Source organism: Ranitomeya variabilis, chromosome 6 (genome assembly GCF_051348905.1).
Source record: "Ranitomeya variabilis isolate aRanVar5 chromosome 6, aRanVar5.hap1, whole genome shotgun sequence".
In the NCBI taxonomy this organism is placed as follows: Eukaryota; Metazoa; Chordata; class Amphibia; order Anura; family Dendrobatidae; genus Ranitomeya; species Ranitomeya variabilis.
Window position 1 is genome coordinate 240,152,146 of NC_135237.1, and position 25,296 is coordinate 240,177,441.

The window sequence follows — 25,296 nt, forward strand, 5'->3', positions numbered from 1 at the left end:
AAAGAAAAAGAGCAACTGAAAAATATATTACATATGGTTAATGTATTTCATGAGTTTGTTACAGAAAAGTCCAAAAAAGATTGTGTAGAAAGAATTTCTAAGGAAAAGGAAATTAATGATGTCCCCAAGATTGAGTGTAAAGTAAAGAGTGAGGAAGATGAAGAGGTGACGCACATGTCTGTAATGGCGGCCACTCTTGACTTTGTGCCTCATGATGAAAAACAAGATGGAGGACACGTAGGAGACATGACAACTGACAAAGATGATATACAAGAAACAGTTGTTGAAGGGCCACTAAAAATAGAAGACGGCTTAGAGGCTCAACTCCAAATGAAATCTAGGAAGACCTTGTTAAAATTATGTAAAATCATTCCTGCCTATGATGACAAAATCGATGTGTGCAGAAATTCAGAGATATTTGAAAGTTTTGCCGATAAGTATGATCTGACTAATCAGGAGAAAAATAAATTATTTAAAATTTGGCTACCAGTAAGTTTCTCCAGGAAATTCTCACTAAAAATGCAGAATGAAGAATTCCATGAAGAAATGACTGATGTAGAAAGATTAAAAATTTTGATATTTTGTGGACTAAAAGAAAATTATCCAGATCTTGATATTCTTCTAAAATTGAGGATTGGTCGGAAAGAATGTACTTTTACATTCATGTCCATTTTTGAAAGGGTTTACAGGATGATCAGTACTAATTCCAGTAAAAAATCAATGATAAGTTGTTTTGTGAACAAATTTTGATTCCTAAATCCTGTATCTCGTGTTATTGCTTCACAAAAAGGTTCTTTATATGAATGTGCACAGTCCATTGAATTCTTTAGAAAACATGAGAATCTTGAAAGGAAAACAAATCATACTAAGGTTTTTAAACCAGACAGAATTATATCTTATCAGAAGCCAAAATCAAAATCTCCAAAACTGACCCAAAATCAAATCTATGAAGAACGAAGAAAATTACATATCTGCTACAAACCCTATGAGTCTTCCACTGAAGCTGCACTGAAAGGGTTAAAAGCTGCAGGGTCAGATCTGTCTGTAAAAATGGCGGAAATTGACAGACAGAAACAAGTGGTGAGTATCCCCGGGCCTGCTCAACTGAACACTCCATTATCTCAGTTCATAAGTTTAAAGATGATTTTATTAAATAGTGCTGTCCAACAAATTATCAACAGAGAGGTAAATTTTGGGTTAGGAATTGGCTAAAAATGTAATCAATTATATGAGGTGTAGGGGAGTTATACAATGTATTATTTATTAATATGTAATTATTTTATACTATATATTTCTACAGTTACAAATATATATTAATATAGTATACAATAAATACTGTAGCATATTTGTATAAGTACAGACTATATTAACTGTATTTTTATATGTATAGTGAAATAATTAGAATTTATTCCAGTAATACTTAGAATTACATTAATTACATATATTAAATATATGCATATGTATAACATATTTAAATTATTTTGTTTCTGAATAAATATGAAATTAACCTTATCTTTTATTTTTCCTTAGAGCTTTCATTTCAAAAACAGGAATTGAACAAAAAAACAAAACCTTTTTACATGAATTTATGTTTTATTTACACAGGAAGCTATAATAACTGCATGATTGTATATATTTAACACTTAATAAAAAAAAAAAAATACATAACTAATAAACTAAAAACTTGTTTTTTTTCCTTTGCATGGAAATAATGTAGTTTTCTCCCTCCGCTGCATGGTGCACAATATGTGTCAAGCTGTAAGTTAAAAATGAAATATCATATATCCTTGTTTTAGTGTAAGGAGAATTTGAAGCTCCTCAGCCTTTACATTCAAATGGATTCAGTTGCAGACCTGTACTAAATATAACTGTACAACAAATGCACACATTTCATATGGAAGAGTCCTATCTATAGGTTAGAACATAGTGTTAAGTTAGATAGTGTTAGAGAATAATATTTGGGGAATATTCAAATAAATATTAGAATACTAAATTTAATAAATTACAATGCGCATTGATTGATAATTAGGACACAATATTTTGGGTTAATATACATGTTTTTTATATGTGAAATATATGTAGTGTCGACTTATATGTGAGTCATAGTTTGAGTGACATATGACAGATGAGCATTTGTTAAGTGCACTTAATGCAAGAATGAAGTGTAACGTAAGGAGCGTGGAGCGTGGTACGTGCAGTATGTAAGAGGCCTCATGATTTATGGTATGTGGAGAGAAAGAAAGAAAATAACAAAAAATTTGTGTGTATGAAAATAAGATTCAGTTAAATTACAAATGTTAAGATATATTGAAATATTATTTATTCAACATATTTCTATATTTCTTTAGTAATTATTTCTTGATTTAGTAATAGTGAATAAGTGCAATCACACATCAATATGGTTTATCAAGTCTACATTTAGAATAATTTTCCCAAATTATAATTTTTTTCATATTCAATGTTTTTTATTGATTACATAGATGGGTACACATTTTCAAACAAATATATGGCACAAGCTGATATGACAGTTCTAAAATTAATTATTTTAATTTTGGTTTTTACAAATTAATTTTTTTCATAAAATAATATTTTTTGATATTAAGGGGGAAATGTGTTTTTGATCCAGATTACATCATCACATTTCATCAATACCTCTTTTTCACACATTTTAATAAAAAAGAAATATTAATAAGGTATTATTGGGTACAATACAATAAGTATTATAAAAGTCATTTTTTTCCTCTAATGAAGGGTATTATATGCAAAGTTGCATAATTTCAATATTTTGGTAATCCAAGGTTATGACAACATCTAGATAATGGAAATATTAAAGGGAATGTGTTATTGAGACATAACCTCTGCATTTATCATCAATATATAAAGGCCTTATTTTTATTTTTATTTTATTCTCATTTTTCATTTTTCACTATTTCTTATTTTTATTTGTTTATCATTTTTATTTTTCATTTTTCATTTTTTCTTCTTCAATTTTTATTCTCAATTTTTATTTTTCATTTTTCACTTTTTTATTCAATTTTTATTCTCAATTTTCATTTTTTATCTTAAAAAAAGAAAAATCAATATTTAATAAAGTAATGTCTAATACAAGTATATTGCTTTATCAAATATAATGATCATATGGTTTCATTATATAAGAAATGTTTCAATTCTGAGTTAAATACAACAATTCTTTCACTTATTCATATTCATATATATTTATCCTTATTTTGGTTCATGGCTACACATTCTTACATATTATTGGTTATAGTTTATTAATAAAGTTTTAGCAATATCAACATTTGTTACATATAAGACACACTGACATCTATGGGTTCAAAAAGAAATTACACCCATGACATAAAAATGTCCTATCACATGAAGAATATGGCTAATAATATATTATCATTATTATTATTGTTTTATTTTTCCAAATATGAATTCCATATTAATATAATTTAATAATTATATGGATATTATTGATTGCTATGGTAAGCTATGATGTTATAGGTTAGGAAAATTACCAGATTTGGTATAGAATAGGGAATGAAGACTTCAATCAAGATACTAAAGTTACGTTAATAAAGACTTTTCATATTTTTATATTCAATTAAAAGTTGCAAGAAGAAAAAGACGTTATCCAGAGTTCCACAAGGTAACAATGCTATGATTTCTGAGTAATAATAGACTGTGTCGAATACAATTCATGTCACCATTCACAACTACAGCATCCATCACTGACAAGTATGAGTATAATATCCTACCTGCCAACCACGGAGAGGACGATGATCCTACGATGCTAAGATGAACTGTGTTATCATGTTCCAGTGGTTTCCTATCACCTATAAGACTTCCATGAAAGCTGGTGAACAATCAGGTGATTGTCAGGGCGCTACAACCCTGACATGTGCCCAGTGCACTAAAAACTGGTTATGGTGCTATATTTAGCAGGGAAGAGTCAATTTAACCCTTGCTGTGCTGACCAAAAACACCTGTTCCAAGACCACTACGGATGATATGGAGATTCCAGATGATTTCCAAGGCGAGCCAATGTAAGTCCAGGTTTTTAAAGGTGACACTACACAGATATTAAAGCTACATCTCATCTATGAACTTTGTTTTCTTATCAACATTTGAATTTATGGACTTTGACTGACACATGACACACAGTCTCTACAATATCTACATGCTATCATCTATTTCATAAGAATTATAATAAAAATTGTTTAAAAAGAACCAAGGAGAAGACATCAAGATGAAGACCAGATGACATCAGATGACATCAGACCTGAGATGCTTCAAGTAGATATAGGGAAGTATAATCACATATTTTATATGAATATTGGTCACGGCTTACCATAACATGAATTTACATATCATTATATTATTGAATACGTAGAACAATATTATTATTATTATTATTATTATTATTATTATTATTGATATTATAAACACTAAATTATTTTGCTAAAGAAGAAGAAAAGAAGAAAGCAGATTTTATTAATATATTTAATTTGAGGGTTCCAATCAATGAATGTCTGTCACCCTCAAAAGGGGGAATTGTTAAATATTAATTAATTGAAATATTCTTGGTCTCGATCCTGTACCGAGCACCGAGCATATTGTTTCATGCTGATGTTACAAAAGCTATTTATGTATATAGGAGCTCAGAGCATAAGTCCACTCCATATACAGGCAACACGTGATCTGTAGAGAAGATATATAAGCGTCTCTTAGGAGGGTGTGGGGGTCTTTTGTCACGTGGGACTGTCACCTCCCATCTTCACCTCATTCTCTCCATGGATGTCTGACGAGGAAGCAACAGCTGGTAGCTGCAGCCATGATGACCTTCAAACTTCAGACACACAGACAGATGGCTTCCATTCAGGACTTGGGAAAGAGGGATAACTAATGCTGATCTCTACACATGGACAATCCGTTCGTAACTATTTTCATCTGTTTTATGTTTTTGCTGCAAGGTGATTTTTCTATGGATAATCAATAAACCACTATACTTTTAATGTGAATATGACGACATTTTTCTTTTAAGAATAACGCACCTGGTTAAGTCCTGATTTACATGAATGTGCAGAATAAGCATATTTAACAGTAGTGGTGCCATACTTGATGGTGGAACCCCAGAAAGCATACTATGATTTAGCTTTGCAGGACGCTAAAGAGTATGACAAGCTAAAAATAGAGATTCTTGCATGCTTAGGGGTAACAAGGACTCTCAGGTCCTAGTGGGTTCACTATTGGGCGTATCACGAGGACAAACCACCGTGCTCCCAAATGTTTATAGTAAATAATTTGGCACTCAACTTGTTAACGGCTGATGCTTTGAAAGAAAATCATTTATTGCAGTCCAAAATAAATAAACGTTTCGGTCAATGCCAGACCTTCTTCAGTAAACTGTATTTTAAACAATGAACAAAAGGAACAATAATAAAGATACATAACCATGTGTACAAAAAAAGGTACATACCCATGTGTAAAAAAAAAGTACAACTAAAGTAAATCTCATATCAAATAGGTGCATGGTGATGGAAATGAGGGTAGGAAAAATACGGGGGGGGGGGAGAGAAGGAATAAACTACATATCCGACTGCTCTTGCGATATATCAGAAAGGTATCACTGTACATCAAAGTAGGTCCAAGTGTGTGGAGACTAAACAAAGAAAAATCTCTAGGGAGAGTAATCCCCCTAAAAATGTTTGACCTGGTGCACCTGGTCTAGAAGTGGCTGCAGCTAGGACACTCTACGCCTGCCCAGACGGTAGAATGGGTGGTGATGGACCGGTTTGTGCACTCCTTGCCAAGGTCCTTATAGACTTGGATTTCCAAGGGCGATTCCCAGAATGCTGATGAACTGGTCGGACTGGTCGAGAAATACATGGGAATGGAAGGTTCCAGGGGAACACAGCCCACTCCATACTGGGGGTCCCAACAGGAGGCAGAGGCCAAAAAGGGTGTGGGTCTCCCATACTGTTTGCTTATGCAGTGAATGCTTGAGCTGGCCCAAATGTGGATGTACCCCAATACCCCTTGGAAGAGAAGTGGAGGAGGGCATCATAAAACAATTTTCCCATTATTGTGAAGTGGGTCTCCACATTGTTCACCTAATTCAGTGAATGAAAGAGCTGACAAAAATTTGGCGCTTCCTGTCACAATAATGACAAAGAATGTCATATTGTGAGGTTAGTTTCAGAAGGAAGGCTTTCTACACACACACTCACAATGCAGCTGCGACCCCCCTTGTTATTCTTCTTCCCCCCTCTGCATTCCTCCATCCAAAAGGCAAAGCTTGAGCAGAGACACTGTGTAACTTGAACCTAGTGTGTGAGCAGGGTGTGGCTTTAAACTGCAGGTGACCAATCCTGCAAAGCCACTAGTGGTCCCTTCCCTCTCACTAAGGAATTCTTTTGTCTGAAACCTTGGAAAAATGTAAAGAACTAGCCTCAGTGCATATCATTAACCAGCCCTTTAGTGATGTCACAATCTGAGAAGTATAGGACACTATACTCTTAGCACAGCCTTCAGTCTTGGCCCGGGAAGCAGCTAACAGCTCTTCAAGCTGTTTCCATGCATCTGGATGATAATATCATGACATAACCTGTAACTGGTTCATGCAGCTTTACATGAACACCCAAGCCTTACACTATGGCTGGTCCAAATAACTAAAGCAATTGTTACCATCCACCTCTCGTGTCTCCCCTTTTCCTCATAGTTTGTAAGCTTGCGAGCAGGGCCCTCATTCCTACTGGTATCTGTTTTGAACTGTGATTTCTGTTATGCTGTAATGTCTATTGTCTGTACAAGTCCCCTCTATAATTTGTAAAGCGCTGCGGAATATGTTGGCGCTATATAAATAATAATAATTATTATTATTATTATTATTATTATTACTATTATGATTAAGTGTGTTTTTCTTCCGTTAATCCTATTTTATTTTGTAATCTGTAATGTATATACGAATCGTCTCCTTTCTAATATCTTTTTATACTTTATAAACACTGCCTAATTTGAATGGAGTAAAATATTTAATAGCTAGCTTGTCTTTTCTGCTCTATACGACTGTGCGTCCTCTGAAGTGAATTGCGCTACTGATTTGGGTTGGCTTCAGACCCGTTTAATCGGAGCTGGTGGCAGCATACCTTGTTCTGTGCGATTGGGAATCTTTGCAGCGATGGCGGCGTTGATTATTATTGTTCCCGCCTGTGTGGGAGTAGTTATATAGCCCTCGCTGCAGCATGCCCAATAGCCAGTACATAGCAGGCAGCCTTTCTGGCCACTAATTACCCTATGTGCAGTACCTAATCTGACCTGAGAGGCGCCAGAAAGCTGCAAATTCCAAACCGGAACTGGGAAGTGGGATATAGATAAATCTTGAGGAAGGTACATGCCGAAACGCACGTTGGGGTGGACGGGAGTTGTGCGGGCGTGTGTGGCTTGATAATCTGCTTTGGTATGTATACTTTTCAATCTTGTATTTAACAGTACGCCGTAAAATGCCCATGCTATTGGTCTAATATGACCTTATTGCCATAGGCTCTATCTGCGCTTATATTCTTGCTACTATAACATGGGTGTTAGATAGAAGCAGTGCTACATATATCCCTGCCTGTCTTTTTGTTTGTGCTGGATTCTGGCACGGGGAAGTTCACACTTGCTGTTTTTCTTACCTGTTAATATTATTAAAGTATTTTTGCACATTTCTATATTTGGACTTTTTGACTGCTTTTTGTTGTACGCTTTATTCCAAGTGAATATGCAGTTGGTCGGATATGGTCCTATCCAGTCATATGTTACTTTTGGTATTTACATATAATAGGGGAATGAAATTGATGTTACTAAAGACTGGTTATGTTTTCCAATTGTCTGTGTTCAAAAACTTTGCACTCCTTGTGAGAGTACCCCGCGCCTCAAGGCAAGTGCAATGGGAGTGTTTGAGAATACTCTCCCAGAACGTTGCCAGTGTTCCCCTGCCTCTGCTGGATTGGAGTTGTGTCTCTCTCACCTGTACTCCTTGGTTGTCCAACGAATTGTGACCTCTGCCGCCAGCATTTTCAGATGGGAATTTTTTTAATAATTCCGCAACAAAGGCCCTCTGGTACTGCCCCAGTAGTAGACCTGTCTACCTCTGGAATAAAAGATAGAAAGTTCTCCTTGTAGTGTGGATCTAGAAGTGTCACCAACCAGTAATGACTGTCACCCAAAATTTTGAGAATGCGAGGGTCATGGGAAACTCAGCCATGCATGCCAGGCTGCTAACAGGCATGACTTCAGTATCCTCACCAAGAGGATGACTGACCATGCTCTCCTCCTCCTCCCTGCCCTTAGGCCATCCACGCTGAACAGACGTTATGACAGTTGTGCTTGTAGTACCGTCTACAACGCATTAAACTAGCTCCTGTTTTTCCTCCTCTTCCTCATTGTCACCCAATCCACGTTGGGATGAGATGAGGCTGGGCTGTGTGTAATCACCCTGTATGGTTCCTTGCTCCATCTCATCGTGCTCCACCTGCAATAAATCCTCTTTGATTGTGAGCAGAGAGCATTTCAAAACACAGAGAAGCGGGATGGTGATAGTAATTATGGCGTCATCGCCGCTCACCATCTTGGTGGATTCCTCAAAGTTTTGGAGGATGGTACATATGTCTGACATCCATGTCCACTCCTGAGGTCTTGTGTGGAGTCTAAACTGAATACCGACGGCCTTGTTGATGCTGGTAGTCAACAACTGCCTTATTCTGCTCACAAATCCTTTCCAACATCTGCAGTGTAGAGTTCCAATGCATGGGGACATTATACATCAGTCAGTGAGCAAATGCTGCTGAAGCACGGCAAGGAAATATAAAATCTCAGAAACAGATACCATAATAGTAGTCCTCGGAAACAATCCAGAAAAACTACTTGGGATAATACCCTGTGATGCTTCCCAGCAACATCAAAAACATAATTTGAAGCATACAGTCACACAAAAAAGAGGGGGGTACTAAAAACAAATATATATTATTTTGCTACAGATAGAAAGTTTACCATAAATTACAATTACATAAAAGTCAAGGTTCAGTTATCAATAACAGAGTAATTTGAGTATAAGGTACAGATGCACCCATATAAAAATGTGTAGCACCACAGAATAAGATCATGGGTATAGCGGTAAAAGGAGAGAGGTCAACACAGCCATTCTTTCAAAGATAAAGTGCCAGTGCATAGTATCCATACAGTTGTAGTCTCCTTACTACTACATCAGTATAGGGAGATACACATCCCACAAATCCAGATTGGTCACAGACCGCATAGCAAGAGACCCCCTTATATCCAAAAGACCAGTGTTTCCATCATATAGTCTTACCCGTATCCTTCTCCATAGGTGCACACACGCGCCCCTAGCACAGCAAGGGCAGCAGAAGCTGTAGTTGGCTTTCTAAAATGGGCACACAGGCGGCGTAGTTTGACACGCAGATCCGGCAGCTTCGGGTAGGTTTTGAAAAAACGCTGAACCACGAGGTTAAGCACATGGGCCAGGCATGGTATGTGTGTAAGCTCTCCTAGCCTCAGAGCTGCCACCAGGTTCCGGCCATTGTCACACGCGACCATGCCTGGTTGTAGGTTCAGCGGTGTCCGCCACAGATCTGCCTGCTCTTTCAGAGCTGTCCACAACTCTTCAGCACTGTGCAGTTTGTCACCTAACATATTAGCTTCAGCACAGCTTGTTGATGCTTGGCTGAGGCAATGCTGCAGTGCTTCCAGCTTGTGACTAATGTGGTCATTTCGGAGATGGAAGCTGAAGAGGAGGAGGTGCAGGAGCTGTAGACTGTGGGGGCAACCCTGATTGATGTAGGGTCCGCAATCCTTGGTGTTAGGAGGACGTGTTCCATCCAAAGGTCTGACTGGGTCCCGGCTTCCAATATGTTAACCCAGTGTGCTGTCAGCGAGATGTATGGTCCCTGCCCACGAGCACTTGTCCACGTGTCCGTGTTTAGATGGACTTTCCCAGTAACAGCATTGTTGAGGGCATGGCTAATGTTGTGGGACACGTGCTTGTGCAATGCGGGGACGGCACACCGGGAGAAATAGTGGCGGCTGGGGACAGAGTACTGAGCGACGGCCACTGCTATCAGGTTGCGGAAAGCTTACGTCTCCATGAGCCTAAAAGGCAACTTTTCGAGCACAAGCAGTCGAGAAATGTGTGAATTTAGTAGTGTGGCCTGTAGGGCGTTGGCTGCGTATTTACGCTTGCGTTCCAAGGACTGGGGTATGAACAACTGAACGCTGCGCTGGGACAAGGACGTGGACATGCTTGTTGATGGTGCTGGTTGAGTGGGTGCAACAACAGGTGCAGGGCAGGAGGCCTCTTTGCATGCACCATGGACAGGGGATTAGCTTGCATGCACAACAGCGGAAGAAGCAGTGGTGTCGCCCACAGACACTGTTCCTGGACCCTGGGGTTTGGCCACACAAAGTCGGGTGCTTTGCCGGCATGTGCCTGATCATGCTGGTGGTGGTCAGGCTGGTAGTTTTGCAACCCCTGCTGATGCTGGCCTGGGAGGTGGTGCAAATGGCCTTTTTGGAGTTATCGGCAGAGTCTTTAAAAAACAACCAGACTCAGGAAGACCTAACAGTTGGACTGTCAACTTCTGTTGTGTTGGTGTTACGGAGAACGGTTGCCCACCTTCTGTCTACGGCCACCACACTGCTTCTTCCTGCTTTTTGGGGTGCTACACCTCCATCCCCCTGTGTGCTGCTGTCCTCGCTCTGCATGTCCTCCTGCCAGCTTTGGTCAGTTACTATATCATCCACCACCTCGTCCTCCACTTCCGCACCCTGGTCATCCTCCTGACTTTCTGGCAATTGTGTCTCACCATCGTCCACCTGTTGTGACACGTTCCCACCGTCGCCTTCGTGTGACCATGGCTGCTCAAATATTTGGGCATCGCTACATGCGATCTCCTCTTCCCCCACTTCAAGTGGACTGGGCAAGAGTCCCGAATCTATAAATGGAAAAGTGAACAGCTCTTCAGAGTGTCCAAGTGTGGGAATAGTTGTCTCCGGGCACTCGGCATGGTGGGAGTGTAGGAAGATGGACCAGAATAGTGGTCTCTCTTACGTGTCCAGGCCGTAACTGTCTGGACTGTCACCATTGTTGCTGGGAGAAGCACTTTCTGACCGGAGTAGACTTTTGCACCTGACTGCTGGGGGCGGGTGTGATATAAAAGAGACTGCGCGCGGGAAAGGGGATTTTATGTATGTAAATATTTGTAATAGGCAGCAGCAGACAGAACTCGCATAGACCCTCTTGCCATATGCAATGAAGTCGGCCACATACTCTGCCTGCCTGCCTTGCACTGATATCTATATACCCATCCCACATACATGGCCTGCCTGGCACTGATATCTATATACACACCTTGATTAGTACTCAGAAGGACTGTTGGTTGAGATGGATTTGTGTATTACAGATGGTATACCCACACTAACTAATAAAATTGAAAATCTCTCCCTATCTCAGCAGCAACTGTCCCTACACTGCGTTATTCCGGAGCTGACTGTGACGAGCAAGGCTGCGGCCAGCAAATCACTGTAATGCCACAACCAACATGGCTGCGGCATTACAGTGTGTAGCAGACAATCCCTGCATGCTGATTGGCGCTTTAAAGAGCACCAAAAAGGCAGGGCGGTGACTCAAACTCCCACCGAGCAAAGCCGTAAATACTCGATGGGCTTCGAGCATCGTGAGCACTGCGATGCTCGGGTGAGCAGCGAGTAGTGTTTAGCAGGCTCGCTCATCGCTACATGTAACCAAAAGGACGATCATGATTTTTTTGTTTTAACATAAAAAACAATAAAAAAAAAGTTATATTGTTTCTTACAGTTTGACCTGCTCCAGGAATATCTCCGCTTGCAGAACCTTCAGTGTCATCAGTTCGCTAAAACAAAGAAAATATATCAAATTAGGCACAAAAAAAACCCAAATAAAACCCACATTGTGTCAATACTGTGGATAGGATAAAACAATTTAAACGTATTGTTTCACCTCAAAGCATATTATCCCAGTTTTTCTATGTCAGCTGACACTTGCTGTCTTTTGGTACCATAACAGCAACCCTGAAGCATCACCATAACACTGACACATAGTTTCCTATAGACTGTTAGGCTACTTTCACACTAGCGTTAACTGCAAACCGTCTCAAAACGTCTTTTTTCAGAAAAAACGCATCCAGCTAAAGTTTTTGCTGGATGCGTTTTTTCCCCATAGACTTGTATTGGCGACGTATTGCGACGGATTGGCATACGTCGTGTGCGTCGTACGACGAATGCGTCGAAATTTGGCGACACGTCGTCGGCAAAAAACGTTGCTTGTAGGCTACTTTCACACTAGCGTTAACTGCAAACCGTCTCAAAACGTCTTTTTTCAGAAAAAACGCATCCAGCAAAAGTTTTTGCTGGATGCGTTTTTTCCCCATAGACTTGTATTGGCGACGTATTGCGACGGATTGGCATACGTCGTGTGCGTCGTACGACGGATGCGTCGAAATTTGGCGACACGTCGTCTGCAAAAAACGTTGCTTGTAACGTTTTTTGTCTCCGCCTAAAAAACGTGTCGCGACGCATCCTGCGGCATGCGTCGTTGGCTACATTGGAAGCCTATGAGCGACGGATGCGTCGGGACACGTCGTACGACGCAATGCAGCGCTGCAATACGTTTTTTTACACTGAGCATGCTCAGAAGCTGGATTTTGTTGCCAATTGGCCAGACACCCCCAAATCTATATAAACCTGGCCTGGGCCTTCAACCCCTCATATATGGCCACGTACTTAAGTGCCATGTATATAGGTGCCACGTATATAGGTGCCACGTATATAGGTGCCACGTATATAAGTGCCACGTATATAGGTGCCACGTATATAGGTGCCACGTATATAAGTGCCACGTGTATAAGTGCCACGTATATAGTGGCACTGAAATATCGTGGCACGTATATAAGTGCTACGTATATAGGTGCCACGTACATAGGTGCCACATACATAGGTGCCACGTACATAGGTGCCACGTACATAGGTGCCACGTACATAGGTGCCACGTACATAAGTGCCACGTACATAAGTGCCACGTATTTCACGTAAATGCCACGATATTTCAGTGCCATGTATTTCAGTGCCACGCATTTAATTGCCACGTATTTACGTGCCACGATATTTCAGTGCCACGTATAACCACGTGGTTATAGTATTTATAGTACGTGGCACTTAAATACGTGGCACTGAAATACATGGCACTATGACTGTCAGAAAATGTTCATTAAACGGTTAGGTGTGAGGTTAGGGGTAGGGTTAGGGTTTGGATCCCTTTATCATCATCCGTAGTTCATTAATCGGATGTATCCAGAGTCGCCTCCGTCTCCGTTGCTGCAGAAGCATCCTACGTTTTTCCGCTGCCGCCTCCTTCTCCCGCACTATGATATCCAGGCGATTCGTCTCAAAGATAACGTCGGTAACCAAACTAGCAATCCTCCCAAGAACACCTTCCATCGCTGCCACAAAACTAAAACCCTCAAAGATGGGCTGTAAAAACAGTAACTATATCGTTTTCCATATTTTCCAGTAGCCAATCAAATTTGGGAGCCTCCCATTTTAAAAACGGATCCGTCGTAAAAACGGATGCAACGGATGGTAAAAACGGATGCAACGTATGCAACGCATCCAGTATTTCGACGGAAACGTTTAGCGGATTTGCGACGGATCCGTCGAAATGCTGTATGCATTGCATACGTTTTTCACTTTTTTTGACGCATCCGTTTTTTCGGCAAAAAACGGATTTGCGACGTAATGCAGTTAACGCTAGTGTGAAAGTAGCCTTAGATAAAATTCCTATTTGTGTTAGCCCCAATTTCTTCTAAAATGTCAAACTTGCCAAAATGCATTTAATAAATGTCAGCAATATTGCTTGTCTTTTATGATTTGCAGATGCAATGTTACCATAAAACAAAGCTAGAGTATGTTCATTAGTACTATGTTGCATTGACATAAATGTACTAAAAATGTACTATGTTCACAATTAGAGCTGTCCATAATTAATAGAAGTCATAATACAACTAGCATCCCTATGTGTAGTTAGTTCCCCAGTGAAAGCTTAGTCAAAGCATATTCTTCTGCCACTCAGAATCAATGAAACACCACATGGCTGGAATATTTTGGTGCTGCACTGATGGGTGTAGAAAAGAATGAATCAGAGGCCTGTAGTGTTGATTCTGGTGCTGAAGATGAGCCATCATACTAACAGCCCTTCTAAGGGCTAATCGTTTGTATCATATGCAATCTGCATTTAGCCGAGGGAGAGAGAGTCTTAGGGTACCGTCACACAGTGGCATTTTTATCGCTACGACGGCACGATTCGTGATGTTCTAGCGATATAGTTACGATCTCGCAGTGTCTGACATGCAGCAGCGATCAGGGACCCTGCTGAGAATCGTACGTCGTAGCAGATCGTTTGAAACTTTCTTTCGTCGCTGGATCTCCCGCTGTCATCGCTGGATCGTTGTGTGTGACAGCGATCCAGCGATGCGTTCGCTGGTAACCAGGGTAAACATCGGGTTACTAAGCGCAGGGCCGCGCTTAGTAACCCGATGTTTACCGTGGTTACCAGCGTAAAAGGAAAAAAAAACAAACCGTACATACTCACCATCTGATGTCCTTCAGGTCCCTTGCCGTCTGCTTCCCGCTCTGACTGAGTGCCGGCCGGAAAGTGAGAGCAGATCACAGCGGTGACGTCACCGCTGTGATCTGCTCTCACTGTACAGTGGCACTCAGTCAGAGCGGGAAGCAGACGGCAAGGGACCTGAAGGACATCAGATGGTGAGTATGTACGGTTTGTTTTTTTTTCCTTTTACGCTGGTACCACGGTAAACATCGGGTTACTAAGCGCGGCCCTGCGCTTAGTAACCCGATGTTTACCCTGGTTACCAGCGAACCTCGGCATCGTTGGTCGCTGGAGAGCGGTCTGTGTGACAGCTCCCCAGTGACCACACAACGACTTACCAACGATCACGGCCAGGTCGTATCGCAGGTCGTGATCGTTGGCAAATCGTATAGTGAGACGGTACCCTTAGGAGCAGGGAGAGTGACAAAATCCAGTCTGTACAGACAGGAATTAGGCCTCTGCAGTGATTTGGCAAATATACAGCTGCAGTTTTTTGTGGGAGTTGAAAAAATTTAATATATTTTGATCCATCAAGTATTACGTGCTTTGAGGTCCTTTTTCGTGTTACATAAAACATACAAAAATCATTGAAACATTTTCATGGACTAAGTTTCTCAGCCATATACTCATCCGTAGTGTGGAGTACATATCTGTGATTCCTAAAACTGAGAAAAAGCTTTTAAAAATGTTGTAGTCCTCCATTTCTCAGATATGCAATGTTACATGGTCTATGAACATTTCTGTGATCTCTAAAACTGCTAAAAAGCTTTTCAAAAATTTTTAGACTTCCATTTCTCAGTCATACAGTGTTACATGTTCTATGAACAATTATATGATCTCTAAAACTGATAACAAACTTAAAAATTTTTGAGGCTTCCATTTCTCAGTCATACAGTGTTACGTGCTCTGTGAACGTTTCTATGATCTCTAAAACTGGGAAAAAGCATTGAAACATTGTTCTTGATTGAATTTGATTATCATACATACACTTTTGCATTCTTACTATTGCATTATGGTGTAATAAACTCATAAAAATTGCTTTGATTGCTGCAGGTGACCAATTGTTTTCTTTTATTAAAAATAAACTTGGTTTCAAAAGGGCTAGCCTTTACAAAATGCATAAGGCATGCGTTAAGGAATGGGGAAGTGGAAGTGCTGATGATGTGGCACGCAGATACCGAGGACGTGAGGCAGGTGTGACTACACCTGATGCTGGAGCACAGGACAAATGCCCATTCATGACACATAGGTTCCTGTCCCACTTTGCAGGGAGGCGCGGTACACTACTTCTGAAGCCAGAGCAGAGCAAACAGGTGGTCGGTTAGATAGCAGATAATGCTTCCAGCAGGCTTGGCAGCACCACACAGTCTTCCACATCATCTAGTCTCAGCAGCCGACAGTCTGGATCACTTAATCCTCACCCTGATCCTCCTCCCTCCACTATGTTGAGTGATCCCACATTAGTAAACTCTGAGAAGCTCTTTACAACATAATTTCTTGTTTGTGGCCTCTCATCCTGCATGTTTCAAGAGGGGTAGAAGGACATACTCTTTAGTGATGCACAAACCTTAGAGCAGCCACAGCCACAAGAACATGACAATGGGGTATGGCAAATTTGGGATAAGGAGGAATATCATGATGAGACACAGTTGCCGCTAAGTCTTGTTGTTAAAGTTACAAAGTCAGGAGGACCAGGGTGTGGTGGTGGAAGACGGGGTGGTTGATGATGACGTCACTGACCCAACCTGGGAAGCTGGCTTGCAGAGCGCGGCCAGCAGTGCTGAGGGAGCACCGAAACAGACAGTAAAAGGCAGTGGGGTGACCAGAATAAGAAGGCAGGCAACTGTTCTGCAAAGCACTAACACTCCTGAATTTCTCCATCAGAGAGTTAGGTGTTACCCAATCTGGGAGTTTTTTAAAGAGAGTTCTGAGACAAACAAAATTGCCTAACCACCTCTAATCTAACCACCACCAGCATATCACCAAAGCATGTGGTGTCAGATCGGGAGATCCAGTTTGTATGTAAACTCTGAAGGGCACTTTATTCTCACCTAGGGATGCGCCTATCCTTTTCTCTAGGATTTCATCCTCAGACTAATGGTCAGACTGAACATTTAAACCAATGTCTGGGGACATACGTACCTCAGGTGTTTTGTGTCAGATAGCTAGTGAGTTGGTCATCTTTTCTACCATTAGCTGAGTTTGCCTTATACAATTGTCGCAGTGAGTCCATTTTTTGGTGCATATGGCTTCCATCCTCAGTTTTGTACCTTCAGTAAGGAGGTGTCTTCAGGGCTTTCTTGGGAGGAACAATTCTCTTCATCACTCTCGTCTGTATAGCAAGAGGTTCAGAACAACTTAAAGATCATGGGGGCAGATACAAATGCAAGGCTGAAACTGTTGTTAGGTCCGGACCTGGGTACCTGAAATATGGATTTTTGTGTTACTCACTATAAAATCCTTTTCTCCCGAGTTGCTCATTGGGGAACACAGGACTGTGGGTGTATGCTACTGCCACCAGGAGGCTGACACTAAGTAAACATAGGAAAAATTAGCTCCTTCTCCGTCGTATAATAATAATAATGGGATGTATTAAAAGAGGCATAGATGCTCATGAGGAGAACATCATTTTACCTCTATACAAGTCACTAGTTCGACCACACTTAGAATACTGTGCACAGTTCTGGCCTCCGGTGTATAAGAAAGACATAGCTGAACTAGAGCGGGTGCAGAGAAGAGCAACCAAGGTTATTAGAGGACTGGGGGGTCTGCAATACCAAGATAGGTTATTACACTTGGGGCTGTTTAGTTTGGAAAAACGAAGACTAAGGGGTGATCTTATTTTAATGTATAAATATATGAGGGGACAGCACAAAGACCTTTCTGATGATCTTTTTAATCATAGACCTGAGACAGGGACAAGGGGGCATCCTCTACGTCTCGAGGAAAGAAAGTTTAAGCATAATAACAGACGCGGATTCTTTACTGTAAGAGCAGTGAGACTATGGAACTCTCTGCCGTATGATGTTGTATTGAGTGATTCATTACTTAAATTTAGGAGGGGACTGGATGCCTTTCTTGAAAAGTATAATGTTACAGGGTATATACACTAGATTCCTTGATAGGGCGTTGATCCAGGGAACTAGTCTGACTGCCGTATGTGGAGTCGGGAAGGAATTTTTTTCCCCAATGTGGAGCTTACTCTTTGCCACATGGTTTTTTTTTGCCTTCCTCTGGATCAACATGTTAGGGCATGTTAGGGTAGGCTATGGGTTGAACTAGATGGACTTAAAGTCTTCCTTCAACCTTAATAACTATGTAACTATGTATACACCCTGACACTGGCCGCAGGCAGACCCAGTTTGGTGCAAAAGCAGTAGGAGAACGAAAAAATAAATCAGCATTAATATAGGAACAACATGTCTAGAACTAACCCCGCCAGCTGAAAAAAAAAATAAAAAAGTAAGTAAAAAAGAAAGCCCTTTGGCTAACAGGGTTTGAGCTGTGTCCCCCAATGAGCGACTTGGAGAAAAGGATTTTACGGTGAGTAACACAAAAATCCATATTTCTCCTTCATCTCATTGGGGGACACATGACTGTGGGATGTCCCAAAGCAGTCCCTGGGTGGGAAGAAGACTCCACGGAATAAACCCCTAGGCACTTACCGCCTATAGGTGTGCTACCGCTGCCTGAAGGATCCTTCTACCCAGACTTGCATCTGTAGAGGCCTGAGTATGGATGCTATAGTGCTTGGAAAAAGTGTGCAGACTGGACCAGGTTGCCGCCTTGCAAACCTGTTCTGCTGATGCCTGGTGCCGAAGCACCCAGGAAGTGCTCACTGCCCGAGTGGAGTGTGCCCTGATCCCAGCCGGAGTGACCGCGCCCTTGATGCGGTAGGACTCCTGAATAGTCGAACGTATCCACCTGGGGGTAGGGCTGGTTCAAGGTTTTAGTGGGCCCAGGAAACATGGACTACGTCATGGCGGTGGAGCAGGGAGAGGTAAGTATTTCAACGTTGCAAGTGCTGTGATCCTGAGCAAGCAGGGGGGGCCCACTCGTTCGCATTGGCACTGGCACAGGGCCCCTCAAAGTACGGCGGTGTGTTTGCATGGCGGGGGCGCCTCCCACCAGCAGCGACACTTTTGCGTACTCTGAGTGGCCCTGTGCCAGTGACGTCGCCAACGAGTATGCCCCCCCACCTGATGAAGGAACCTGCACTTTCATCTGCACCTTCCTCTTTGTCCCTGTGTAAGGTGGTATAATATGCGGGGAGGGGAACCTTACTTTCAGCAGGGTCAGATTCTGGCTGTGTAGAGTACAAGGGGAATGTAGTGGTCTAGGTCAATGTACCAGCAGACTCATCTAGCAGTGGCTGGGCAATGGGCAGGATGATGAGGAAACAGATATAGGGCCAAAGAATAAAGTAGGCTAAATGCAGATCAAAATTGGTAACAGGACTAAACAGGCGGCATTGCTTTGTTCAGTGGAGTAGCAAACCCAAGAGCAGCAGACACTGTTTCAAGGGCCTAACCACACTAGTAGGCCAAATGCAGTTTAATATCTGATAGTATAGGCCGAAAGCCAGAATGTGGAAGCTCAGCTTTATTCAGTTGAGGGCAACACCAGGGAGGGGCAGACACCGTTAGTAGGCCCTAAACACCATTTTGTTTTTTAAAAAACACTTAATGAGAGCCAGAAGGTTGAAGCTCAGCTTTATTCAGTTGAGGGCAACACCAGGGAGGGGCAGAAGCCGTTAGTAGGCCCTAACCACCATTTTGTTTTTTAAAAAACACTTAATGAGAGCCAGAAGGTTGAAGCTCAGCTTTATTCAGTTGAGGGCAACACCAGGAAGGGGCAGAAGCCGTTAGTAGGCCCTAACCACCATTTTGTTTTTTAAAAAACACTTAATGAGAGCCAGAAGGTTGAAGCTCAGCTTTATTCAGTTGAGGGCAACACCAGGCAGGGGCAGACACCGTTAGTAGGCCGGAACCACCAATGTGTTTAAAAACAGCAGTTAATCAGAGCTGGAAGGTAGAAGCTCAGCTTTATTCAGTTGAGGGCAACACCAGGGAGGGGCAGAAGCCGTTAGTAGGCCCTAACCACCATTTTGTTTTTTAAAAAACACTTAATGAGAGCCAGAAGGTTGAAGCTCAGCTTTATTCAGTTGAGGGCAACACCAGGGAGGGGCAGACACCGTTAGTAGGCCCTAACCCCCATTTTGTTTTTTAAAAAACACTTAATGAGAGCCAGAAGGTTGAAGCTCAGCTTTATTCAGTTGAGGGCAACACCAGGCAGGGGCAGACACCGTTAGTAGGCCAGAACCACCAATGTGTTTAAAAACAGCAGTTAATCAGAGCCGGAAGGTTGAAGCTCAGCTTTATTCAGTTGAGGGCAACACCAGGAAGGGGCAGAAGCCATTAGTAGGCCCTAACCACCATTTTGTTTTTTAAAAAACACTTAATGAGAGCCAGAAGGTTGAAGCTCAGCTTTATTCAGTTGAGGGCAACACCAGGCAGGGGCAGACACCGTTAGTAGGCCGGAACCACCAATGTGTTTAAAAAAAAAAGTTAATCAGAGCCGGAAGGTAGAAGCTCAGCTTTATTCAGTTGAGGGCAACACCAGGGAGGGGCAGAAGCCGTTAGTAGGCCCTAACCACCATTTTGTTTTTTAAAAAACACTTAATGAGAGCCAGAAGGTTGAAGCTCAGCTTTATTCAGTTGAGGGCAACACCAGGCAGGGGCAGACACCGTTAGTAGGCCGGAACCACCAATGTGTTTAAAAAAAAAAGTTAATCAGAGCCGGAAGGTAGAAGCTCAGCTTTATTCAGTTGAGGGCAACACCAGGCAGGGGCAGACACCGTTAGTAGGCCGGAACCACCAATGTGTTTAAAAACAGCAGTTAATCAGAGCCGGAAGGTTGAAGCTCAGCTTTATTCAGTTGAGGGCAACACCAGGGAGGGGCAGACACTGTTAGTAGGCCCTAACCACCATTTTGTTTTTTAAAAAACACTTAATGAGAGCCAGAAGGTTGAAGCTCAGCTTTATTCAGTTGAGGGCAACACCAGGGAGGGGCAGACACCGTTAGTAGGCCCTAACCACCATTTTGTTTTTTAAAAAACACTTAATGAGAGCCAGAAGGTTGAAGCTCAGCTTTATTCAGTTGAGGGCAACACCAGGCAGGGGCAGACACCGTTAGTAGGCCGGAACCACCAATGTGTTTAAAAAAAAAAGTTAATCAGAGCCGGAAAGTAGAAGCTCAGCTTTATTCAGTTGAGGGCAACACCAGGCAGGGGCAGACACCGTTAGTAGGCCGGAACCACCAATGTGTTTAAAAACAGCAGTTAATCAGAGCCGGAAGGTAGAAGCTCAGCTTTATTCAGTTGAGGGCAACACCAGGCAGGGGCAGACACCGTTAGTAGGCCGGAACCACCAATGTGTTTAAAAAAAAAAGTTAATCAGAGCCGGAAGGTAGAAGCTCAGCTTTATTCAGTTGAGGACAACTTGAATTAGGGACTGCAGACAGACTTAGCAGGCTGTCCCCTGTGTGGACCATGCATCCAATACATTAACCCATTGAGCCACAAAGGACATGTAATCTTCCGTGGCCATGCCTACAGGTCCATGTGTCTGTTGTCAGGTGTACCTTTGTCAGTGTAGGCCTATTGGAAGGAGGGACCGCAGACAGGCTTCGAAGGCCTAACACAATAAAATGGGCTGGCTGTAGGCACTTTAAAATTGGTTCCAGGGGTACACGGGCAGCAGTGGTCTGGTCAGTGGAGGCCTAGTGGAAGGAGGGACCGCAGACAGGCTTCGAAGGCCTAACACAATAAAATGGGCTGGCTGTAGGCACTTTAAAATTGGTTCCAGGGGTACACGGGCAGCAGTGGTCTGGTCAGTGTAGGCCTATTGGAAGGAGGGACCGCAGACAGGCTTCGAAGGCCTAACACAATAAAATGGGCTGGCTGTAGGCACTTTAAAATTGGTTCCAGGGGTACACGGGCAGCAGTGGTCTGGTCAGTGGAGGCCTAGTGGAAGGAGGGACCGCAGACAGGCTTCGAAGGCCTAACACAATAAAATGGGCTGGCTGTAGGCACTTTAAAATTGGTTCCAGGGGTACACGGGCAGCAGTGGTCTGGTCAGTGGAGGCCTAGTGGAAGGAGGGACTGCAGACAGGCTTCGAAGGCCTAACACAATAAAATGGGCTGGCTGTAGGCACTTTAAAATTGGTTCCAGGGGTACACGGGCAGCAGTGGTCTGGTCAGTGTAGGCCTATTGGAAGGAGGGACCGCAGACAGGCTTCGAAGGCCTAACACAATAAAATGGGCTGGCTGTAGGCACTTTAAAATTGGTTCCAGGGGTACACGGGCAGCAGTGGTCTGGTCAGTGGAGGCCTAGTGGAAGGAGGGACCGCAGACAGGCTTCGAAGGCCTAACACAATAAAATGGGCTGGCTGTAGGCACTTTAAAATTGGTTCCAGGGGTACACGGGCAGCAGTGGTCTGGTCAGTGGAGGCCTAGTGGAAGGAGGGACCGCAGACAGGCTTCGAAGGCCTAACACAATAAAATGGGCTGGCTGTAGGCACTTTAAAATTGGTTCCAGGGGTACACGGGCAGCAGTGGTCTGGTCAGTGTAGGCCTATTGGAAGGAGGGACCGCAGACAGGCTTCGAAGGCCTAACACAATAAAATGGGCTGGCTGTAGGCATTTTAAAATTGGTTCCAGGGGTACACGGGCAGCAGTGGTCTGGTCAGTGGAGGCCTAGTGGAAGGAGGGACCGCAGACAGGCTTCGAAGGCCTAACACAATAAAATGGGCTGGCTGTAGGCACTTTAAAATTGGTTCCAGGGGTACACGGGCAGCAGTGGTCTGGTCAGTGGAGGCCTAGTGGAAGGAGGGACCGCAGACAGGCTTCGAAGGCCTAACACAATAAAATGGGCTGGCTGTAGGCACTTTAAAATTGGTTCCAGGGGTACATGGGCAGCAGTGGTCTGGTCAGTGTAGGCCTATTGGAAGGAGGGACCGCAGACAGGCTTCGAAGGCCTAACACAATAAAATGGGCTGGCTGTAGGCACTTTAAAATTGGTTCCAGGGGTACACGGGCAGCAGTGGTCTGGTCAGTGGAGGCCTAGTGGAAGGAGGGACCGCAGACAGGCTTCGAAGGCCTAACACAATAAAATGGGCTGGCTGTAGGCACTTTAAAATTGGTTCCAGGGGTACACGGGCAGCAGTGGTCTGGTCAGTGGAGGCCTAGTGGAAGGAGGGACCGCAGACAGGCTTCGAAGGCCTAACACAATAAAATGGGCTGGCTGTAGGCACTTTAAAATTGGTTCCAGGGGTACACGGGCAGCAGTGGTCTGGTCAGTGTAGGCCTATTGGAAGGAGGGACCGCAGACAGGCTTCGAAGGCCTAACACAATAAAATGGGCTGGCTGTAGGCACTTTAAAATTGGTTCCAGGGGTACACGGGCAGCAGTGGTCTGGTCAGTGGAGGCCTAGTGGAAGGAGGGACCGCAGACAGGCTTCGAAGGCCTAACACAATAAAATGGGCTGGCTGTAGGCACTTTAAAATTGGTTCCAGGGGTACACGGGCAGCAGTGGTCTGGTCAGTGTAGGCCTATTGGAAGGAGGGACCGCAGACAGGCTTCGAAGGCCTAACACAATAAAATGGGCTGGCTGTAGGCACTTTAAAATTGGTTCCAGGGGTACACGGGCAGCAGTGGTCTGGTCAGTGGAGGCCTAGTGGAAGGAGGGACCGCAGACAGGCTTCGAAGGCCTAACACAATAAAATGGGCTGGCTGTAGGCACTTTAAAATTGGTTCCAGGGGTACACGGGCAGCAGTGGTCTGGTCAGTGGAGGCCTAGTGGAAGGAGGGACCGCAGACAGGCTTCGAAGGCCTAACACAATAAAATGGGCTGGCTGTAGGCACTTTAAAATTGGTTCCAGGGGTACACGGGCAGCAGTGGTCTGGTCAGTGGAGGCCTAGTGGAAGGTGGGACCGCAGACAGGCTTCGAAGGCCTAACACAATAAAATGGGCTGGCTGTAGGCACTTTAAAATTGGTTCCAGGGGTACACGGGCAGCAGTGGTCTGGTCAGTGGAGGCCTAGTGGAAGGAGGGACCGCAGACAGGCTTCGAAGGCCTAACACAATAAAATGGGCTGGCTGTAGGCACTTTAAAATTGGTTCCAGGGGTACAAGGGCAGCAGTGGTCTGGTCAGTGTAGGCCTATTGGAAGGAGGGACCGCAGACAGGCTTCGAAGGCCTAACACAATAAAATGGGCTGGCTGTAGGCACTTTAAAATTGGTTCCAGGGGTACACGGGCAGCAGTGGTCTGGTCAGTGGAGGCCTAGTGGAAGGAGGGACCGCAGACAGGCTTCGAAGGCCTAACACAATAAAATGGGCTGGCTGTAGGCACTTTAAAATTGGTTCCAGGGGTACACGGGCAGCAGTGGTCTGGTCAGTGTAGGCCTATTGGAAGGAGGGACCGCAGACAGGCTTCGAAGGCCTAACACAATAAAATGGGCTGGCTGTAGGCACTTTAAAATTGGTTCCAGGGGTACACGGGCAGCAGTGGTCTGGTCAGTGGAGGCCTAGTGGAAGGAGGGACCGCAGACAGGCTTCGAAGGCCTAACACAATAAAATGGGCTGGCTGTAGGCACTTTAAAATTGGTTCCAGGGGTACACGGGCAGCAGTGGTCTGGTCAGTGGAGGCCTAGTGGAAGGAGGGACCGCAGACAGGCTTCGAAGGCCTAACACAATAAAATGGGCTGGCTGTAGGCACTTTAAAATTGGTTCCAGGGGTACACGGGCAGCAGTGGTCTGGTCAGTGTAGGCCTATTGGAAGGAGGGACCGCAGACAGGCTTCGAAGGCCTAACACAATAAAATGGGCTGGCTGTAGGCACTTTAAAATTGGTTCCAGGGGTACACGGGCAGCAGTGGTCTGGTCAGTGGAGGCCTAGTGGAAGGAGGGACCGCAGACAGGCTTCGAAGGCCTAACACAATAAAATGGGCTGGCTGTAGGCACTTTAAAATTGGTTCCAGGGGTACACGGGCAGCAGTGGTCTGGTCAGTGGAGGCCTAGTGGAAGGAGGGACCGCAGACAGGCTTCGAAGGCCTAACACAATAAAATGGGCTGGCTGTAGGCACTTTAAAATTGGTTCCAGGGGTACACGGGCAGCAGTGGTCTGGTCAGTGTAGGCCTATTGGAAGGAGGGACCGCAGACAGGCTTCGAAGGCCTAACACAATAAAATGGGCTGGCTGTAGGCACTTTAAAATTGGTTCCAGGGGTACACGGGCAGCAGTGGTCTGGTCAGTGGAGGCCTAGTGGAAGGAGGGACCGCAGACAGGCTTCGAAGGCCTAACACAATAAAATGGGCTGGCTGTAGGCACTTTAAAATTGGTTCCAGGGGTACACGGGCAGCAGTGGTCTGGTCAGTGGAGGCCTAGTGGAAGGAGGGACCGCAGACAGGCTTCGAAGGCCTAACACAATAAAATTGGCTGGCTGTAGGCACTTTAAAATTGGTTCCAGGGGTACATGGGCAGCAGTGGTCTGGTCAGTGTAGGCCTATTGGAAGGAGGGACCGCAGACAGGCTTCGA

At 43.8% G+C, this 25,296-nt stretch overlaps 1 protein-coding gene across 1 annotated transcript in view; it reads right to left on the reverse strand.

Annotated features, from left to right (window-relative positions):
- The window catches only part of COL15A1 (collagen type XV alpha 1 chain), a 1,855,347-nt gene that overhangs the window by 1,222,568 nt on the left and 607,483 nt on the right, over positions 1-25,296 (reverse strand). Inside the window, exon 10 of the mRNA XM_077269528.1 lies at positions 11,874-11,930. Within this exon, the coding sequence (XP_077125643.1) occupies positions 11,874-11,930 (57 nt within the window). The remainder of the gene's footprint in view (positions 1-11,873; positions 11,931-25,296) is intronic.